Genomic DNA, 21,489 nt, shown 5'->3' on the forward strand with positions numbered 1-21,489 from the left:
TTGTACTTTACAAAAGTTGTGAATTTAGCCCATATATTTTAATTTTATCATTTTAGTCATTGTATTTTTCAAATTTTAAAATTTAGTCATCACCAAAAATAACTATTAAATTCATTCACTAAGATATGCTAATTCTAAAAGTTGATGTGGCAAATATATTATCATATATGTAATGTCAAGTCAACTTGTTATTTCCATATATTACTCACTAAAAATTAGTTAATGAATTAACAACTGTCACTAAAAATTATTATTTATTTATGACAAATATATGTTATAAAAATGTTTTAGTGAGAGGAAAGTTAATTTTGTAAAGGAAAAAAGGTTTTCTTAACTAATCATAATAATTTAAAATAAATTTAGCTTCACTCGTGTCAATAACTCAAGTCGTTCACGTGTCAATAGAATAAGTTGTCTATGTCAACTTTGAGACTTAGACCTTATATAAATGCAGGGCGAAGCCAGATTTTTTTTTAGGGGGCCAAAATTAAATTGTAATTTTTACGATAGTAAAAATACAATTTCACCATTCTAATAGCCTATATCTTTATAATTTTTAAAGGATTAAATCAGAATTTTATCATTTTTAGGGGGCCAAAGTGTAATTTTACCTTTATTAATTTAAAATTTTAAAAATTTAAAGGGTCTAAATGGAAACTTTTCCATTTTAAGGGGGCCTTCCAACCCCCTGTCTACGCCCCTATATAAATTTGACTTTTATTTTTATTCTTAGGAATTTAGCTTTTTATTGTTGGATTTAAAAATACAAATTTAATTGTTAAAACCATTAAAATTCTTTTGTTAAATTGAGATATATTACTGTCTCAACTTTTTTATTATGTAGTTACTAATTGAGTAATTTTTAATTTCAAAATGTCTCACTAGTAAATTTAATAGAAAAATATTAATGTGCTAACAATTAGACCTGAATTTTAAATCCAAAAATAGATTGACTAATTTCTTGAAAATAAAAGTAGGGACTAAATTTTTAATATATGAAGAGTATGGGGACTTGCAGTATATTTTACCCATATGAAAATTTGTATTTTTATATAGGATCAAATTACATTCTCAATCCTTATATTTTCTGTATATCTATTTTTTAAAATTTAATATATCTATTTTTATCTAATAATTACAATCCAATTGATAAGACCGTGAAAAGACTTCCATTGAATTGAATTATGTGATACTTTTAAAATAAAGGTAAACTATACAAATGCTTACCAAACTTTCATAAATTTTCATTTTAGGAAGAAAAAAAAAGAAAGACAAATTGGCCATTACCTTTAACATCTGCTTTCATTTTAGTTACCTAACTTTAAAAGTTATTACTTTGGTCACTCTTTGTTAATTCAATGTTATTGTACACTCATTTTAGTCACCCAACTTTAATAAATTTTTATTTTGCTTACTCTTTTCATCTTTCTAAAATTAATTTTATTTTTTCCTTTTAGAATTATTTTAGTTTTTCAGTAAAAGAAAAAAAATATAGGATTTTATAGAGAATTACATGAGTTTTTGATAGGAATTTTTCCTTTTAAAATTAATTTTAGTTTTTTTTCAATAAAAGAAAAACATGTAATTTTACAGGAATTATTGAGGGTTATAGGAAAACCAATTTATCTTTTTAATTTCCTTTTTTTCCTTTTGTAGGATTAATTTTAGTTTTTCCTATAAAAGGGAAAAATATGAGGTTTTATAGAAAAATACTTTGGTTTTATAGGAAAAACTATTTCATCTCTTTATTTTCTTTTATTTTTTTCCTTTTAGAATTAATTTTAGCTTTTTTAGTAAAAGGAAATTTTTGTTTCTTCAAGGAAAAATTGGGTTTTACAAAGATTTGAGTTACAAGGAAAAATTGGGTTTCATCTCCTTAGCTGAATAACTTAATTTTCTATATAAATTCAGGTTTTTTGGAAAAAATATAATTAATTTTAAAAAGTAGATGAGTGACCAAAATGGAAACTTATTAAAGTTGGGTGACTAAAATGAGTATACAATAACATTAAATTAACAGGTGATCGAATGAAAATTTATTAGAGTTGAGCGAATAAAATGAAACTGGTTGTTGACATCATTGCCTAATTTGTAATTTTTTATTTTTAGTGTCTAAAATAAAATTTATAAAAATCATGACTAATTTTGTAGTTTATCTTTTAAAAAAATACTCACGTAATTTTTACATGGAAGCCATGTAAGAAAAACAAAAAAAAAACTCAATTTTCACTCAACTTTTCCTAAAATAATGATTAGCAACCTTGCATAATGAAATCAAGAATAAAAACCTTATAATTGCATATTGCTAAATTACATGTAATATTTGCCATGTGAATAAAGAAAATATTTAGAAAATGTTATATAATCTGTTTTTATTATATTAGAAAATTTATCACACGCATATATGTGTGGAAAAACATATCTAGAACATAAAAATGTATTTAAAATAACATACAACAAATAATAAAATGTATAGTTTGAAATTAATTAATAATAACACATGGTACGATATTAAAATTAGAAAAATAGATTAAATTGTGAGTAAAAGAAATTTAAATTAAAAATATATCATATTAAGAATACTAAATGAATACAATTTTTATCATGGTATTGTCATCAATGTTGAGTTGGTGTTGAGTTAATTTGTGACACATCAATCAACAACATTATTAATACTAGAAATCTTATTACACGCAGTATGTGTGTGGAAATAATGTATTTAAAACATAGAGTGGCATTTAAAAGTAACATACAATAAATAATAAAAAAGTATGGTTTTGAACTAATTAATAGAATCACATGAAAATGTATGATATTAAATTGAAAATATTAGATTAAATTGTAGTAAAACTAAATTTAATCATAAAAATACATCGATTAAGAATACTAAATAATTACAATTGCTTATTATTGTTTTGTCATTAATCCCGAGTTGGTGTCTTGTTAATTTGTAACACTAACTCAATCAACATTATTAATATAGAAATTCCATTACACGTGTATAAGTGTAGAAACCATAAATTTAGTATACAAATGTGTGTTTATAAATAATATACAATAAATAATGAAACTAATGGTCTGAAACTTGTTAACAATAACACATGAAATATGCACATTGTATATTCAAAAATTGATTAAATTATTTATCATTTTGTTGTGATCAATCTTGAGTCGTTGTCGAGTTAACTTGTAACACCAACTCAATCAAATACATTATTAATATATACAATCGATGGAGGTAATAAAGAATGTATAATAAAATTAAAATGTACAAAAATATCAAGATGAAGCTTTAGTTGAGTGGTAATTAAAAATTTTACTAATGCAATTGATGTGGGTTTAAATCCCACTATTTGTATATTTTATTGGTTTTTGTTAAAATGAAAGATTAAAATACCCTCAAATAATATGATTTATTTTACATATGTGATGATATTTTTGTAATTTACGTAATCGAGTCAGTGAACGATTGACTCGTGACACCAACTCAATAAGGGATTTGATTAATAGCATATATGTACATACAATTGATGGAGGCAATAAAACGTGCATAATAAAATTAAAATGTATAAATCGTTAAAATAAAATTTTGGTTAAGTGATAAATTTGAGGTTTTACTAACCTAATTGGCATGGCTTCAAATCTCATTTTATTAAATTTTAAATAAAAAATAAAATACCCTCAAATAATATAATTTAGGACATCAAATTAATTTTACTTACTTATCTAGAACGTGATTGATTGACCTTATAAATAGTATAGATATACAAATATATAACAAACATGTTTATTAAAGTCAAAAACACCTACTTAATCATATAATTTACGTTGCAAATAAAATGATTTTTTATTTTATAATTCCTGGGCACCTACTTAGTATAGGGTTTTATAAATAAAATAATATACTCAAATGATAAAAGAAAGAATTTTATTAGCATGGTCCAAATCTTATTAGAGGCAAATTTGTATTGATTTATAAAGATATAAAAAGTCAAAAATACCCACAGAGTGTGTGTTCGGTTAGTAAATGAACAGCATGAATAAAACTTTGATTGAATGAAGATTTATATAGATGATATACGCTCAAAGTCTCATCGCATTCAAATCTTCTATGAGTAATATCGTGATGCTGGATTGACAGTTAAAAATTTAAGATGAGAAGTAGTGTTCCTTCTTAAACAACGGCATGGCACTTGATAAAAAAGTCACGGTTTAATTTAAGGGAAGCAGAGAATCGGGCGAACCGGGTAAAGGAGTCGGTTAGGGCAGTTTTAGAAGATATAAAAGTAAGAAGAAACATCTGGAGAGAGCGGCTTTAGGGCGTAAAAGAAAAGAAATATAAGCCGTAGAAGAGGGCTCTCTCTTGGTTGAGCTTATTCCCCCCATTATTTCCTTTACTACTCCTTTTCCAAATCTTTTCAGGTTGTATTTTTCAGATCTAATCCTATTTTCCCCTCGCTTTTGCTTCTCTTTCATCTTTTCTAATTTTTTTTTTTGGGCGGTGGATAGATGGATCGTTACCAGAGGGTGGAGAAGCCGAAAGCAGAGACACCCATTGACGAGAATGAGATTCGGATTACCAGTCAAGGAAGGATGCGTAGTTATATCACTTATGCCATGACTCTGCTCCAGGTTTTCTTTTTTCTTTTTGGTTTAATTTCTGGGTATTTAGACCTTTATTTCATTTGGGTGTTCGATGCTTTTGAGAAAAAGTCTAATATCTCAAGTGTTTGTAAAACGATTTTGTTTTATAGGAGAAGGGATCGACTCAAGTAGTTTTTAAGGCAATGGGAAGGGCCATTAACAAGACTGTGACCATTGTGGAGTTAATTAAGGTAAATTAAGTTACCTTTTTAATCTATGTGAAGGGTTTTATTCTTTTGATTCTTGTTTAAGGAGGCTGACAATGACTTCTATGTACTCCTAATGCAGAGAAGAATCGTTGGTTTACATCAGATTACATCAATTGGATCCATGGATATAACAGATATGTGGGAGCCGCTGGAGGAAGGACTTCTTCCGTAAGAGCTATATTTAAAACCTTTTTGCAATAAAGATTTAGGGTATTCTATGCACTTAATCTGTTTCTTTAGGGAATTTAGTAATTTGTTTAATTATCACAGATTGGAGACCACCAGGCATGTGTCAATGATCACTATAACCCTTTCGAAAATAGAATTGAATACGTCCTCTGTTGGGTAACTTCCTGCACTTGTTTCCCTTTACTGATACAAGTACATTGTTCCTCATTATACTTGTTTAACTTTAATTTTTAAGTGAAGTTCAAATGGGTTCTTTTTGTTAATATGAAGCAAGTTGGACTTGGGTTTTTTACAACCGTGCTAGTTTAATTACATTTTTATGAATGTTGGAAACTGGATAATTTTAGCAAATGGAAGGTTTAATGCTCTCATGATGGTGGCTTGATGGTTTAGTTGACTTTGAATTCTCAAAGTTGGTCAGTGACTCATGAATCACTTCATCCAGGTACCAGCCCCCATTACCAGCTGATCAGGTGAAAGCATCCACAGAAGTCGATCATGAAGGAGGTACTGGACACATTTCGTTACCTGCACTATTTTTTTGGGTTATTCTGAATGCCCATATTTCCTTTTATAGATTTCTTTTTGTTTAGCAGAGGGCTCACCTAATGACCGAGGTAGGGGTCGTGGTGGTAGAGGAAGGCCGAGGAGTAGAGGTATGCTGGTTTTGAGTGTTTGATATGCACCTGTTTGGTTCAAGACTTACCATGGCTCTAAATTTTATTGAATGTAATGTAAAAAATATTGAGGCAAATACTTAGTTGTATTCTTATTCAGGGAATGGTTTTGTCTCTGCTGAGTATGAGGATGGAAGCTGGGACCGCACTCGTGGCTATGCTAGGGGTAGAGGTCGAGGAAGAGGACGTGGGGTCCGGGGCCGTGGACGTGGAGGATACAATGGACCTCAGTTCGATAGGCCGCAAGATGAAGGCTACAATTTTGAAGCCCCTCCCCAAGGTGGCCGTGGTGAGTTTTCCATTTTTTAGTTTCCATAAAAGTTTTAGCATGTTTAATGGTTTTCCTCATGGACTGTGGTGTGCATATACATAATGACCAATTTTTTTGGTTCTATTTTTTTCCCTTGACGTGTTGCAATTTGAACTATTTTAAACACGGTGAATAAAAAAATGCACTTGGAATACTAGTAAGATGATGTGGCAGTAAAAGAAGTTAATGAGATGCAATCATAGACTTGTTGATGGCCTGAAGGGAACTTGCTTAATGGTTCTTGATTTGCTCTTTGAAGGTCGTGGCCGTGGCAGGGGATACCGTGGAAGGGGCCGTGGGTTTAGATCTAATGGGCCAATCCATGCAGCTGCATGAGGTGGTGTGTGGCATTCCTTGAATGATACGGAAATGATGGTGTTGGATGCTATGCATATCTAGTTATATGTTTATGAATTTTTTCTCCTTTTCGTTTATCTTGTCTGTTCTTTATTTTATAGTCTTAGGGTGTTCTCATTTTTTTCTTCGTTGTTTATTACTGGCAGTTTTAACTTTAGGATGTTTTCGTGTTGATGTTCATGGGTAGTCTTAGAATAGTTGCATTTAAGGTTTTCAATAGTGCAGCCGCCTCACACCATGTCTTCTTTTTTGGTTTATTTTGTAGCCTTAGCTTATATGTTTTGAACAATTGTAAACAGAAATTTTTTCCCTTTTTAATTTGTTTTAGAGTTTGCTACTTAGCTTGCTGGTTCTTGGAAGATTATTTCAAGATTATATTCAGTTGTCAATAGGAAGCACAATAAACCATTGCAGCTTCAGCAAATTCAGCACAATAAACCATTGCAGCTTCAGCAAATTCTAAAGAGACTAAACTTTATTTAAATTATGCATAACTAGTGAGTCGCCTAAATAGAATAAGCTTTACAGATCTGTTATTTGCTATGTTGATGAAAATTACACTTGGCCTTCGCTAAGCTTGGGTTAAAATCAATTACTCCATTATTTGTTCAACCCAACTTATACACAAATCACTAGCCATTTTAAAGGTCAGTAGGGTCAATGCCTACGCGCTTTGTTTCATCTAAGCTCTGACTAATTTAAGCTAATGCAGTAGTAACTGCTCGGTATCCAACCTTCATTGAAGAGCAAAACACCGCACATTATATTTTTGAGGAACAAGAAATTGAAACACAATAAAAACAAATAACCTAGCCAATAGCGGAAGTGATCACAAGCCTGATCAAAATTAAAAGAAGTGAGAAGGCGACTGTCATGTTCACGAGCAATTTGAAGACCAAAACAAGAGGTGCGATTGAGATACTTTAGCAGTCGTTTTACTGCCTTCTAGTGTGCTTGGCGGACAGTACACGAATTGTGAAAGCTTATTGACTTTAGAAGGCAACGTCAGGTCACGTGAAAGCTAAATATTGAAGCTTGCCTACAATCTTTCAATAGTAAGATCCATCAACAGTGGGGTCGTCAGGAGGAACACTCAAAAGTAGAACTCGAAGGAGTAGGTACACCTTTGGTATCATGTATACTGACATAATGCAAAAGATCAGCAATATATATTTGTGTCGAGATAGGTAAAGACCCCTAGTATGTGGAATCACCTCAACATCCAAAAAAACACTCATGAAGTTTATCAAGCCGTAGAGAAAATGTATTAGAGAGATTATGAATAGTTTGACGAACTCCCGGATAAATTATTACTAGTGACAATTATGCAAACCGCATAAATAAGTACATGAACAATGAACCCAAACTTTTTGAGAATGAATAAAAATTGAGTCTAATTTAGACTTGAAGAAATTCTGTTATCAAATTATTTCATAGTATTAGATCGTGAAGCCTATTTGACGCCATAGATTGCCTTGTTGAGCTTGCAGGCACGGGTAGACAAGAAAGTATGTTCAAAGATAGCTGGTTGTTCCATATAGACATCTTCCTCCATGTGCCCCTAGAGGAAAACATTGTTGACATCTAATTGATGAATAGGCTGGTTACATTGAACAAAAATATTGACAATTAAGCGAATAGTTGTGGGTTCAACAATCAAACTAGAGGTGGAATGTTAATCACGTCCCGATCTCTGAGTAAATTCTCTAACCAACAATCATGTGTTATACATGTTAATAGAACCATCAATAACGTTTAATATAAAATAACCATTTACAATTTTTATTTGAGTCATCTTGTTGTCCCAAAATACACCCCATGAAATTTTCTGACACTACCAAATATAAGATCAAAGGCCTCCTTTGCACTAGTGACGTAATCAAATACGCTTTTATATTTCTACCATTGCTATTTTTTCGGAATAATTTGAAGATGGGATCACATTTGGCAGTTAACTGAGAGATGAATCGGGATATACAATTCAATTGTCCCAAGAATCCTCTCGCTTATTTCTGAGTTCATACCAAATTTTGATTGTGTTGACTTTGTTTGGATCTACTTCGATGCCTTGTTCGCTCACTACAAAGCCTAATACTTTCCTCGACTTCACACTAAAAGTACATTTTGCTGGATTTAATCTCAATTTGTACCTTCTTAGCCTTTCAAACAATTTGTGAAGGTTTTCCATGTGATTATCTTCTTTTTCTAATTTGGCGATCGTGTCATCTATATAGACCCCTATCTCTTTATGCATCATGTCATGGAAGAGTGTCACCATGGCTCGCTAGTATCGCTAGTATGTAGCCCTTGCATTCTTCAAACTAAATGGTACAACCTTATAACAAAAGTTCCCTACATCATAATAAACGTGGGTTTTTTCCATGTCTTCTTTGGCCATTTTGATTTGATTGTCCCTCGAGAAAGCAACCAAGAAGGAGAAGGTACAATGTCTAGTAGTGCTATCTACCAATGTATTAATAAATAACAAAGGGAAATTATTTTTAGGACTATCTCTATTTAGATCCAGGTAGTCCACATACATTCTTATTTTTCCATATTTTTTCGGCACCGACACTATGTTTACGGCCCACTCTGGATATTTGGTTACTTCAAAGAATCCTACATCGAATTGTTTGTTGACTTCTTCTTTGATCTTAAGCAGCTTCGGGCTTCATTCTCATCAACTTTTGGTAAATCGGTTTACAATTTGGCTTCAAAGGAAATCTATGCTCAACGATGCTCACATCTAACCAGACATATCTTGATATGACCATGTGAAGACATTTGAATAATCACAAAGCAAATCTTTTAGTTGTTGGTGTTGGGGATAAACCCATATAAACAACGAGATAATAAAAGTTGAGAAGAGCGAATACAAATATTTTACATGGAAAAACCCTCTAAAGAGGATCAAAAGCCACGGGCAAAGATAATTTCACTAAAACGACAAATATGAAGGGTACAAAAGATAGAGATAAAACTAAACTCAAAACTCGAAATAAGAACCCTCAAAACGTAAACACAAAATTCTCTGAAAGCTTGTAAAAGCTATACCTAAATGTGTTATGAGTTATCTTTTTAGGGTGGAAAAAGGATCTATTTATAAGCTAAATTAGTAGGTCAAATAATATTAAAATAACCTACACTAATAAGAGTTTAAGTGGGAAACTAATATTAAAATAATCTACACTAATCAAAGTTTAAGTGAGAAACTAATAACATAGTTTAGCTGGGAGAAGAAAAGTAAAAAAATGTGAGGTATAACTCCACAAATCTCCACATTGACTCGTATTTCCACAATGCCTTCTTTGCTAAAGCCAGCTACGAGCTTATCCCAAACTATGTAAGATGTTTAACTGAGTCGAAGCTATGCTTAGAAGCTGGAAGTCTTCTAGTCTTCGATTTGTGCACCGCCAAATCAAAATTGACTTGAGTCTAATTTCCACGAACGCAATGCCCTATCTTTTCAAAACTTGCATCCAAAAGAGAACCTCTCTTCTACAAAACGGTCATACTGTTAGCTTGATAAATCAAACCGGAATTGACAAGAGGGGGTGAATTGACTTTTAAAATTTTTGTGAAAGCTAGAAAGAAAATTGAAAGATGAACACGATAATTTAGAGTGGCTCGGCCCCAATTACCTACTCCGCTACCTTAGCTTTCTACAATTAAAGATTTTCCCAAATTCACTAATTTGATAACCTTTGAGGACAATGTTTAGCCGTACAGCTCCCTTAAGATTTCTACCCCAAATCTTAAGACACAAACCCTCTCAAGGTACATATAAGCAAACAAAGAAATAATCCTTGCAAGATCAAAGTGTTTACAAATTAAGCTCAAATACAATGAAATACACTTGAGCAAAAGAATAGAAGTAAAACTTACAAGTGTATGTAAAAAGAATATGGAAATAGTAAGCTCAAAGGTTGTTTAATTGATGATTTTTGCTTGAAAGTACTTTATTATTGTTGTAGGATCTTAAGAAGTTGGTATTTATACATCCTAATTGATTTCTAACCGTTGAGGTTGTTGGTGTCATGAATAGAGCCGTTGGGGATGTAAAAATCAGAGCATATAATTCACCTGCAACACCAAGTATCGATACCATATAAAAAGGTATCAATAATTTTTGTAATAAACGCTAAATTCAATGACTGTTGGAGTTTTACTATAGATGCCAAAACAACTTTATCGATACTCTATAACAAGGTATCGTACCATATCGATACTTTGTAGGTTTTGTGAGAAACATAGTGCTGCTTTGATATTGCTTTTAAGAAGGGGTATCGATATTTCAAATAATATTGATACTTAATCAAAATGTATCGATACTTATTAGGGTTTGTTAAAACAAAATTCCACTTTGGTATTGTTTTGAAGAGAGGGTATTGATAATTTAGAAAATATCAATACTTGGCCAAAAAAGTATCGATACTTTTTAGCTTGGAGCAAATTTGACTTGTTTAAAAATTGTTTGATTTATTAAAAGTCTTTTTACTAAGTGAAAATCATTTTAACTTTGATTTTAAAGTTGTTTCAAAAATTTTCTAAGCGTTCAAAGTAGATGTTCAACATTTTATCTCTTAGATTTTAATTTTAAACAAATCATTTTGTTAATTTTGTTTAATTTTAATTTTTATTCAAAAACAGTTCAATTTATTATATCAAAACATTTTATCAAAAAAAGCTTGGTTTAATACATACCTTGTTTCCTTCTATGACCAAGTTGTCTTTGCTTCAAACGAGTCCACTTCGACTCTTTAACAGATGAGAGACGTCCTGTTTCACAGGTCACTGATTCTTCCAGAACATAAAGACTGTCAATCTTTTTACCTTTCATCGAAACGAGAGCCCTACGGCATCCTTAATGTCACCTGACTCGATGTTAATTCTACAACCTTTCTTGTCCAAAATTCCCAAAGAGATGAGATTTTTCTTTAAGTCAGGCACATGTCTGACATCTTACAGTGTCCTAATTGTCTCATCGTGTATCCTGATCTAAACAGTTCCAATACGAATTACCTTACTGGGTGAACTATTCCCCATGTGCACAATTCCACCTTCAACTGAATTGTATTTGGAGAACCAGTCCCTGTTGGGAGACATGTGGAAAGAGCACCCCGAATCTAGGATCTACTCATACGTCAGCTCGAAGCTTTCACTTGTTGGCACCAACAAGAAATCATCACCCTTGTCATTGACCAAATTAACACCAGTTAAAATTTTCTCGTTGCTCTCAGTAGCCCTTTTTATTTCGCGGTTTGTAGCAATTTGTCTTGACGTGACCTAACTTCTTACAATAACAACATCTTTTGTCTCGTTTCCTTGATGCTACCAAAATCGAGGCTTACCTATCTAACTTGCTATCCAAACCAAACTTATTATCGTGTTAGTCTTTGCTCAAAAAATGACCCTTCACATCCTCGAATGAGAGATTATCCCTGTCATAAATCAGGGTCTCCTTGAAAGACTTGAATGAAGGGGGTAAAGAGCACAATAATAGTATTGTTTGATCTTTATCGTTAATCTGAACCTCAATATTTTTTAAATAATTCAAAAGAATAATAAATTGATTGATGTGACCTCTAAGGTGCTCACTTTCGTCCATGCGGAGCATGCATATACGTTGTTTCAACACCAATCAGTTAGCCAAAACTTAGTCGCGTAGAGGGTTTCTAACATTTTCCGTAAGGTGAATGTTGTTTTCTCCATCAAAACCTCTTGCAACACATTATTTGTTAGACATAATTGAATCGTGGATAGAGCCTTTTTATCTAATTTATCCTATTTTGATTTATCCATGTTTGGAGGTTTGTTCTTTGTAAGGACCTTCTTAAGATCACATTGAATCAGAATTGCCATCATTCGAACTTGCCATAGATTAAAATTTGTGATGCCATCGAACTTATCAATATCAAACCTTGTTGTTGCCATCTTTGAATGGGTTGATTGCGGAAATCGAACTAATTCTGATACCAGTTTGTTAGGAATCGACTTGTATAAACAATGAGATAATAAAAGTTTAGAAGAACGAATACAAATATTTTACATGGAAAAAACCCTCCGTGGAGGATAAAAAACCACTAGTAAGGATAATTTCACTAAAACGGCAAAAACGAAGAGTGCAAAGATAGAGATAAAATAAAACCCTGAAACCCGAAATAAGAAACCTCAAAATGTAAACACAAAATTCTTTGAAAGTTTGTAAAAACTAATACCTAAATGTGTAATGGGTTATTTTTCTAGTTGGAAAAAGAACCTATTTATAAACTAAATTTGTAGGTCAAATAATATTAAAATAACCTATACTGATAAGAGTTTAAGTGAAAAACTAAAAATAGAGTTTAACTAGGAGAATAAAAGCCGAAAATACGAGGCATAACTCCATAGTTGGCGTTGATCAGGTGCGAGGGTTGTCCTTATCTTAACTTCTCTCTTTAACTTCATTATCCCCCAAATTTATCATTTATATCTCTTCTTGATGAGGCTCTATGGGTTTCTTCTCCCGCTCCACCAATTTCAAGATCTCTTCAGTATGTCAACTTCGTCTTTAGTTTCGAGATCATTAGAATGGATTGTATCATGAAAATTTGGTTCGATAATGTCATTAAGATAATTTATTTGTTCATTATGAGAATCCTTAAAATATCTATGAATACATATATTGGTATACATATAATGGAAACAAATGAATAAATAATGTAAAGGCACGAGTGAAAATATAATCCGAACTCAATTTTATTGAAAAAGAACCATTTTACATAGTTCAGAAAAACAAAAAAAAAAGGCCTCTCATTAAAACATTGCCTTTGTAATTAAACATACAAGAAGAAAAACCTTGAAAACAAAAATGTTGAAAATTATATCTCAACAATTTCAAGGATAATGGGCAACAATATGAGTTGCCAATTATTTAGCCCAGCCGGGTCATAGCGGACCTAGTCGTTTTCCTCTAACGACTCTTCCTTTCCCACCATAGTGAAATCCAATATGACTCCATCAATCTCCAACCTACTTGGAACACTGTTTAGATCCACATACCCCATAGAGCGAAAAGTCTCGTAGAGCAAAGGAATTGTAAGCCTTTAACTTTCCGGTTCCTGACCATTTAGTTGTGCCACTCTCTTTTCTCTATTTTCCTTCCTAATTCTTTCAACATCTTTCCTTGTCAATTTGTAGCCCATTCCTCCTATGTCTCTTTAGGTGGGAATATTTAAAGGCTTTTAGATGACTTGCAAATCCTTTTTCAATCTCGATCTAAATTTCCAAGCCTTCCTAACTGTTTGAGCATATAATATATTCGTAGTTCGAGGCACATGAGGCTTAGGAATTCTCGCTTCTTCTGCAACATAAGAGGCATGACCTTGTCCCAGCGTGTGTGTGCTGGAGCTTAGAAATATGCAATTAGATATAAAAATAGGTGTGATATTTGTAAGTGGATAAGTCAAATTGTAATATAGTTTTGTTATTTATAACGATACTTTGAAAATATTTTAAGGAATTATTACAAGCAAATTTGACATGAGCTTGTAGTAGTATTGGGCCAATCCCAGCTTTACAAAGTTCAATTCGGGGTTCAGAAATGAACCCACTAATTTGGATTTTGGGTTGTTTTGGGCCTAAACAAAAGGATTCCAGTCTTCTAGAATCTGGAACAGTACAAAGGAGATCAGTTAAGGAGCAATCAAATGTTCAAAATTGAAAAAAAGGAGAGGAGAGAGTGAAAAACCCTTGTTCTCTCCCACGTTTTTAAATCAATGTCGGATGTCATGGTCGACCATACACAAAAACTGGAAGAAACAGCCGTCCCAAACAACTTAGAGCAACAGGACAAACAAGACGAAGAACAACCGCAGCAATCAGTACAAGAAAATGCAGAATATGAAGATGAAGAGTTACACAAGCTTCTGGTCCCTGACATAACCCAACTTCCTCTCATTCCCCCCTCTGCTGTTGAATTCAACTTTGCCTCTTACTTTGCTCCAGGTTCCCCACCCCTCTTCTTTTTCAATCAATAATGGATTAGCTATTTTTTGTGGGTTTTGCTAAGGAACCCATAGGGCTTAGGCGCTTTAAGTTACATGATTTTATTTATAGTACCGGTTTTGTGTTAAACGCAATAGCTAATAACTTGGTTCATGATTTTCTATGCATTGGTTGAAGATGTCAGTGAATAATAATTATTTTTAATAAAGTGTTCTGAGCCCTAAAATAAAGTTAAAATTTACAGATTTTATGAAACCAGGAAACGATCAGTATGTTTATCGTCATGCCAATGGGTAAGAATTCCAAACTTTTCTTGGGGTTTTATAAAATGGAAATTTTGAATTGAGAAAAAACTTAAGTAATATGAATTTGTAGATTGTGTGTTGTTGGCCTGGCTTCAACTCACTTGGCATTTAACGATAAGGGTGGGATCACGGCCGTTGATTTCAATGTTGGCAAATCCGATCGCAGTGGTATGAAAGTCACCGGAAAGAGAAAAAAGGTATCTCTCTCTCTTTCTCTTTCATTTCTGTAATTCATTAGTAACATTTTTTTGGGGGGGGGTTAAAGAGGTTTATCCTTGTGATACTTAATTGTTAGTAATTCTTTTAAATTGTGAAAACAAACATAAAATGCATTATCACTTGTTATTAGGACATCCAAGAGTTTAATCCCTGCATTTAGCTTTGACAAAGTCTTATTGAAGTTAAATATGTCACTTTTCTAGAATGCTCAACACTTCGAGTCCAATACAGCTTTGTGCAAGGTTTGCACCAATGGTGATTCATATATTGTAAGGTGGGTATGATTATTTTCGCATTTCATCTCTCCCTCCTCTCGTTTCCTTTTTTGTCCGTATTTGAAATGAATAGCAGTTTCGGGCAGGTGTTGTGTTAAAGGCTCTCTTTTGGAAGTGAATGAAAGATTAATCAAACAGCCAGAGCTGCTTCATTCATCAGTGAGTATAATAATTAGCTACTCTTTTTACTGGTTCTTCAGTTCATATATGTTCATAACATCGGCATTTTGTGGTTGAAATTGAATGCTTGTGAGTTGTGATGGTGACATATCTTTGTCATCTCAAGCACTCCATGTTCTTCCCAATAATTCGAAAGGCATATGTTACGATAAAAGACAATTAATATTTTTAAAGCATCGCATAAGTTGGTGAATCAGACTATACAGTTTGTGGAGAAGAAAGAAATAATCATATAACCTATAGTATTGGTGTAAATGTTAGTAAAGAAAATTCCAAATATATTCATGTGAATTGTGAATAAAAAATTGTGGAGAACTGGTAATCTAAATCTTGTGAGCTCTTCGAGACAAAGGTCGAGTTTTTGTTACTGGGTACAACATTATAATATTATTTAGCTTGGAACTTGTTTAGTTTAATAATGTCGTGCAAGTGTGGCAAAGTTTCTTCTGTTGTTAAAACTAGGATTTATTGTTGTTGTTGAGTGCAGGCAGATAGAGAAGGATACATAGCAATTATAATGCCAAAGCCAGCAGACTGGCTGAAGGTCAAGGCTTCCTTGTTGAGCCTTGAAGATTTCAAGAAATTGAGAGCACTTTGCTGAACTTAAACTGCAGAAATACAGGAACCAAGAGAAGCCTGCTCTATACTTGATCGCAGAATTCAAGCAGAAGGAATCCCTTCATCAACGGTTTTTCTGATTGCGAAAAGCTCTATACTTCTACTTTCCTAGATTTGGGTCGGGTGAACTATGCAACACAATGCTTCATTTTTGTTTGTTTTTTCTTCAGCTAAATAATTTAATAGTAGAACTGTTTTATTTTCCAATCCCATGAATGATAGAAGCAAAAAAAGTAAAGCCATTTTCAACTTCTTGATGCAGATGATTAATGATGTTTTTTACATTTACAAAGACAAAGTGCAAACTTCTCTATGCGAAACTAACTTTCAGATTTTAATGTAAATGGAGCCTGCATGTATATTATATATGTATATATATATTTATACAAAGAATGAAACAATTCTTGATCCGAACAGGAAATAAAAGAACCGGCATGGCTGAACTCTATAGCAGTCAATTCTTTTACCTTGATAACTGTAAAGCCGGAGAATTGACAGACCTTCAATCTTCAAGGCACATAATCATGCCATGATCAATGTCTTCACTTCACTCTATGAGCATTACCAAGGATTATGCTTGAAAGCATAGATAAACTATGGCAGCGAATCGACTATTTCTTCTATAACGTGCCTTCTGGATCTGTTAATCGTATGAAAACATAACTTAGTATGTTCCTCAAGCTCTTTCAGTTGTTCCAAGAAGCTTGAATTGTGCATTCGAAATTCCCTTACAACCTCCTTCAGTACCTCAATCTTTCCATTTCTAATGCACATATTAGCTATGGCTTTAAGGTGCTCGATCTCATCGTGCAGTCTCCATACCAGTCTACTTATGGTATCGAAATCATTGATCAAAATGTAAATCCCTTTAGCTGAGATATCAAGTTGCTCACCAAGTCTTTCAAGCAAGCTTGTGTTATGCCCTTGCTGAATAGATGATGACCCGGTTTTCTTCTTCTTCTTCCTTATGCCGATAAACCAGGCGGCAACCCCCGGTGCTGCTACAATCCCAATCATGCTGTGGAATGCAAGTATGAGCAAGGCAATCACGAGAGTTGTATTAGAAATTACTAAACAAAGACTCCCAATCTGTTTGGAGATCTTTTTGGATTTGGCTTTCCGTTTTATCTTTTCACGTTTGGATGTTAGCTTTCGGAACAAATCCAGGTTATTCTCATGAATCTTCCGAAATTGCGGTGGAGTAATGATCGACAATGGATTTTTAAGCAATGCAAATCCTTTTAGCTCCTTGAGTATGACGCTGCATTGTTCATCCGAAAAATCTTGAACCCTCTTGCTTATCTTGATCACCTTTCTAATCTTTTGATAATATACGCGCGTTTGATGGATGCTTCGAAGGAGTAGTTCACACAAATTACAAGCTTCCAAGCCAGCATCGAAATAGTCTAGAAGAAGGTGATGAACATTCAAGCTCTCTATTTTATCTAGTGTTTCTTGCCTTGGTTTAAGCAGGTACTCCGACAGGTTTATTTGATGACCAGGAATCGATGACGTTGAAGGGAGTGTATCAAAGCTAGTAATTTGATTAAACTGCCCATGAACTTGACTCCACATTTCCACATAAGACTTGGTTCTAAAAGCTTCCTTGTATTCTTCATTAACATTTGTCTTGTCACTCAAGTTACTTCCACGCCTCATCTCTGATCTCCCTGAGATAAACAAGAAATCTAATCAGCTTTTCAATCCATGAAACCAAACAACCAAAACCCAGAAATCCATTCATGTGAATATCAACTGACCTGATGTTATCTTGGTGAAGCGGATCATCTTTTTCCCTGGACACAAGTTTTCTTTTGATTTTTAAAACTTTCTCGTCAAGACAGTTTCAGTGAAACAGATTAGGGATTGATTGCTTTAGCTAATATTTATATGCAAAGAGTTGGATGACTTGAAGGGTTCGAAGAGTTAATATAATACAAACAAATGGCAGTTAATCAGAGGGCCGAAATCTTTATAGCTTTGATAACACGATAGCGTCGCTCGTCACGGTTGTGAATCTACGTGTAATGGCTTGAGACAAAAGCAAGCTTGCCCCTTAGGCCTTAACATAAAATAATGCAGCACAGTTCGGAGGTTACGAGTTCTGAAGTTTTCTCATACGCTATTAATTTGTTTAGTTTTCTTTTCATTCATCCATTTCAAATCAATATTTTTTTTTTATTTTCCTTTTCTGGTAAATTTAAATCATGCTTTCAAGTCTAACCCTATAAGTTATATAAACGTGTTCGAAGATGCTGACCATTATTTCATTAAAAGCTCTTTTTCCCCTTCTTTTTTAGATTTTAACAAATTTGTAATTGTTAAAAGAAATACTCTTTCAATTCAAAAAGGAAAGCAATTAAGGAGATATTGGATATTAGTTGTAAAATGCGCATTTATTTTTTAATTCATGAAATATTATATTTTTAAAATTTCAAGAATTAATTAAGACCTTTTCAACAATAAATGCTCTCTCGGTGGCTATGGCTCAGTGGGTAAGGTTACAAACAAGGTTAAAAGGCGTGAGGACGATCCACCAGACGAGGGTGGAGTGGCCATGGATACGGACAATGGCAGGTGACCCTCGTTCGAGGACATTCTGTTGAATGATGTAGGAGATGGTTAGGCGGATATGACTAATTTTGAGGATGAAGATACTGATCTTTCAGAAGGTGATGTTGAAACAGGGTCAGTTGCGGGTGTCCCCTCTATTCGTTTCTCCTAGAGACCACATTCTTTCCTTGAGCAAAGTATGACATAAACTGTTATTGTCAAACTTTTTGGGAGGAAGGTTAGTTTCAACATTTTGTCTAATAAGATTCACGCTTTATGGAACCCATCTCAATCGATCCAACTTATGGACATTGAGAATGATTATTTTCTGGTGAGGTTTAAATCCATGTCTGATTGTAAGAGAGTTCTCTTAGAAGGTTTAGGCAATATTTGTAAACACAACTATGGTCCCCTCCTTTCTGAACTGCGCAACCATACCCTTTGAAGGTGGTGGCTTGGATTAGGCTTCCTGGATTGCTTAGAGAAATGTTTAAGCGTAGTATCCTGCATGCAATTGGCGAAATGATGGGAAAAATAATCAAGGTGGACTACATGTCTGAAAATGGTTTGAAAGTCAACTGTGCAGCCATACCCTTTGAAGGTGGTGGCTTGGATTAGGCTTCCTAGATTGCCTAGTGAAATGCATAAGCATGGTATTTTGCATGCAATTGGTGAAACGACAACGAAAGTAATCAAGGTGGACTCGAAGACTGATAAAATACTTCGGAGGAAGCCTTGCTCAAATGGTAGCTTGTGTGAATCTCAGTAAGCCATTTTTATTGAAAACCATGATTAAAGACTTGTTAAAAAGGGTTGAATGTAACGAACCAAATTTTAATGGTGACGGAAAACATAATTTTAGAATCTCATTTCTGTAAATTGAGTCCGTAAGGACGAAATATAAAGATTTATGAAGTTTTTATGAAAATATAATAAAGTTCGGTCAAGTAATTTAACCAAAAAATTAGTTAATTAAAGCTTAGGGATTAAATTGTAAAAATCCAACCGCTATTAAATTTTAATTAAGAAAAGATTTGAGGACCTAGATAACAATTATCCAAAAGATCAAAATGATAAATAAACCAATTCATAATATGAGATAGTGGATGTTGATGATGTTTCCACTTAGACTAATTACTAGTTAGATTAGAATAATAAAATTTTAATTAAACTAATTAAATAAATTTAATTAAAGCCTAAACTAACTATAAATATGAAAGTTAGTGGGATGATAACCAAAATTGTCATCATCTTCAAGTCTTGCACTGTCCACCATAGATGAAAAAGAAAGAAACTTAAAAAATTTCTTCAAACATTCGACCAACAATTGGATAAGGTAACCAAACCTTTGTAATTTTTATAGATTTATGATCATAGGAGCTTGATGTAGCTAGCTCATGTATCAATTTGTTTAATTGTTGAGTTTTCAGAAAATTGTCATTAAAGAGAAATTGATGAATTAGGCTTGAATCTGATAGATATTAAGCTTGGATCATGATAAGGACTAAGTTGTAAAGCTAATTAAGCTTGTTAGATAACTTTGTAACATTAGGGAATAAATTGGATAAATTGAAAACTTGTCATCAAGTTATGCTATAAATAGAAATATAGAGTCCCTAATTAAAGAATGAATGTGAAATCGAATTTTGATCTGAAGCTAAATATCGAAATATATGCATTTTCTTGAGTATAAAGACTAAATTGAATAAAATGTAAAACATGAGTGGCTATGTATTGATTGTGAATTGAGTGTAATCTGATATAGTTTTATTTATTGAATTATCGAATGTAACCAAAGAGGAAGTAGGACCGTCACAAGAGAAAGGAAATGTGAGAGTCGTTGACAAGTAGCTGAATTATCGATTTGTACTTTTATGATTCGAGATCATTATATATATACATTTACAAGTTTATATTATTGTATTAAATGAATTTGAATGTCGAGAAAATTGGATTGAATTAAATATAGTATAAAAGAGTGTGTGATATAATTGATATATGATGTATAATGTGAATATAGTATGAACTATGTTATGTGAAATTGGATATTCATGAACTGATTATGAAACGAAATGAGGCTATGACATTTGAATGGTTGATGCCCATGTAAACTTAGTAGAATGACTAGGATAAAATTGACATGCCAATAGGGTCACATGCACATTTCTATACGAGTTTGTTAACTATGTGGAGATTATGATGTCATTTGGGATCCAACATTTGTTGCGGATCATCAAGTATTTATTATCTCTCTGGATACATTGGTGTGGTGAAAAGATATATTTGCATATGTATATGCATTTTTTGCCTACGTGCTTTGCACTTAAGTGAATTGGTGTGGTGTAGTTTATGCTCATACAAGCTATCTTGATATGGTGTAGTTCACCCAAGTTTCCAAGTCCGTTTTTACTAAGACTGTATTAGGCGAAACGTTAAATTGAATTTTGAAATCGGATTATAAAATATGAATTTGATGAATGAGATTTTACATGAATGATGATATACATTGACATCATAAGTAAACATATGTGGAATGTGATTTATGATAGCATGTGAAAGACCATGTGAACTGGTTTATACGAGCTTGAAGGGTCGATATGGAGATGTAACGAATCAATATAATTGATATGAAAACGGGATAATGATACATTTAAATGGTTTGAGTTGTAATGAGATTGAATGTATTATTGTAATAGAAAGAAAGGTATGGTATATATATTGATTGTTAATGGTGATAGTATATGAAATGTGTAACCCTTCAAACCCGGCCTAGACGTTAAGACCGAATTCGAAAGATTACATTGGCCATCGAAATGGCCTAGTAGAACTATCAGGGTTTAAAAATAGTTGTTTAAAATGTTTGCTTTAATTTCTGAAGAAAACTTAGTGTGTTTCAAAAGTGTTATAATTTAGTTTCAAACATTGGCTGATCTTAACAATTGTTTTGCAGAAGTTGAATTTTAAAAT

The 21,489-nt window shown here is 32.8% G+C and overlaps 3 protein-coding genes across 4 annotated transcripts; 2 read left to right on the forward strand and 1 right to left on the reverse strand.

Annotated features, from left to right (window-relative positions):
• Positions 1-4,158: 4,158 nt before the first annotated feature.
• Positions 4,159-6,727, forward strand: LOC105784110 (uncharacterized). 2 transcript variants are annotated; one of them, XM_012609908.2, is made up of 9 exons: positions 4,159-4,422; positions 4,510-4,632; positions 4,755-4,835; positions 4,933-5,021; positions 5,124-5,198; positions 5,488-5,549; positions 5,636-5,698; positions 5,820-6,008; positions 6,289-6,727. In XM_012609908.2, exons 2-9 carry the CDS (start codon positions 4,510-4,512, stop codon positions 6,363-6,365), a joined length of 759 nt encoding a protein of 252 aa, XP_012465362.1. In that variant the 5' UTR covers positions 4,159-4,422; the 3' UTR covers positions 6,366-6,727. The 2 variants fall into 2 exon arrangements, with proteins under 2 accessions (XP_012465362.1, XP_012465366.1); XM_012609912.2 differs by having other exon boundaries at positions 4,177-4,422; positions 5,639-5,698.
• A 7,343-nt stretch (positions 6,728-14,070) lies between these two features.
• Positions 14,071-16,218, forward strand: LOC105784140 (uncharacterized). Its single transcript, XM_012609939.2, has 6 exons — positions 14,071-14,372; positions 14,617-14,665; positions 14,748-14,874; positions 15,100-15,170; positions 15,258-15,330; positions 15,839-16,218. Exons 1-6 carry the CDS (start codon positions 14,144-14,146, stop codon positions 15,950-15,952), a joined length of 663 nt encoding a protein of 220 aa, XP_012465393.1. The 5' UTR covers positions 14,071-14,143; the 3' UTR covers positions 15,953-16,218.
• A 108-nt stretch (positions 16,219-16,326) lies between these two features.
• LOC105784128 (UPF0496 protein At1g20180) lies at positions 16,327-17,874 on the reverse strand. Its single transcript, XM_012609929.2, has 2 exons — positions 17,730-17,874; positions 16,327-17,639 (listed from the first exon to the last, which is right to left on the reverse strand). The coding sequence occupies exons 1-2, from the start codon at positions 17,755-17,757 to the stop codon at positions 16,564-16,566; spliced, it is 1,104 nt and encodes a 367-aa protein (XP_012465383.1). The 5' UTR covers positions 17,758-17,874; the 3' UTR covers positions 16,327-16,563.
• Between the last annotated feature and the right edge of the window lie 3,615 nt (positions 17,875-21,489).

Source organism: Gossypium raimondii, chromosome 1, assembly GCF_025698545.1.
Source record: "Gossypium raimondii isolate GPD5lz chromosome 1, ASM2569854v1, whole genome shotgun sequence".
Taxonomy (NCBI): domain Eukaryota; kingdom Viridiplantae; phylum Streptophyta; class Magnoliopsida; order Malvales; family Malvaceae; genus Gossypium; species Gossypium raimondii.

Coding starts and splice junctions, on each gene's coding strand:
- LOC105784140 (XM_012609939.2), top strand. CDS start 14,144: ATGTCGGATGTCATGGTCGACCATACACAAAAACTGGAAGAAACAGCC. Junction 14,666..14,747: donor GTTTATCGTCATGCCAATGG/GTAAGAATTCCA, acceptor ATGAATTTGTAG/ATTGTGTGTTGTTGGCCTGG. Junction 15,331..15,838: donor CAGAGCTGCTTCATTCATCA/GTGAGTATAATA, acceptor TGTTGAGTGCAG/GCAGATAGAGAAGGATACAT.
- LOC105784110 (XM_012609908.2), top strand. CDS start 4,510: ATGGATCGTTACCAGAGGGTGGAGAAGCCGAAAGCAGAGACACCCATT. Junction 4,836..4,932: donor CCATTGTGGAGTTAATTAAG/GTAAATTAAGTT, acceptor CTCCTAATGCAG/AGAAGAATCGTTGGTTTACA. Junction 5,022..5,123: donor CTGGAGGAAGGACTTCTTCC/GTAAGAGCTATA, acceptor TAATTATCACAG/ATTGGAGACCACCAGGCATG.
- LOC105784128 (XM_012609929.2), bottom strand. CDS start 17,757: ATGATCCGCTTCACCAAGATAACATCAG. Junction 17,640..17,729: donor CTTCACCAAGATAACATCAG/GTCAGTTGATAT, acceptor TGTTTATCTCAG/GGAGATCAGAGATGAGGCGT.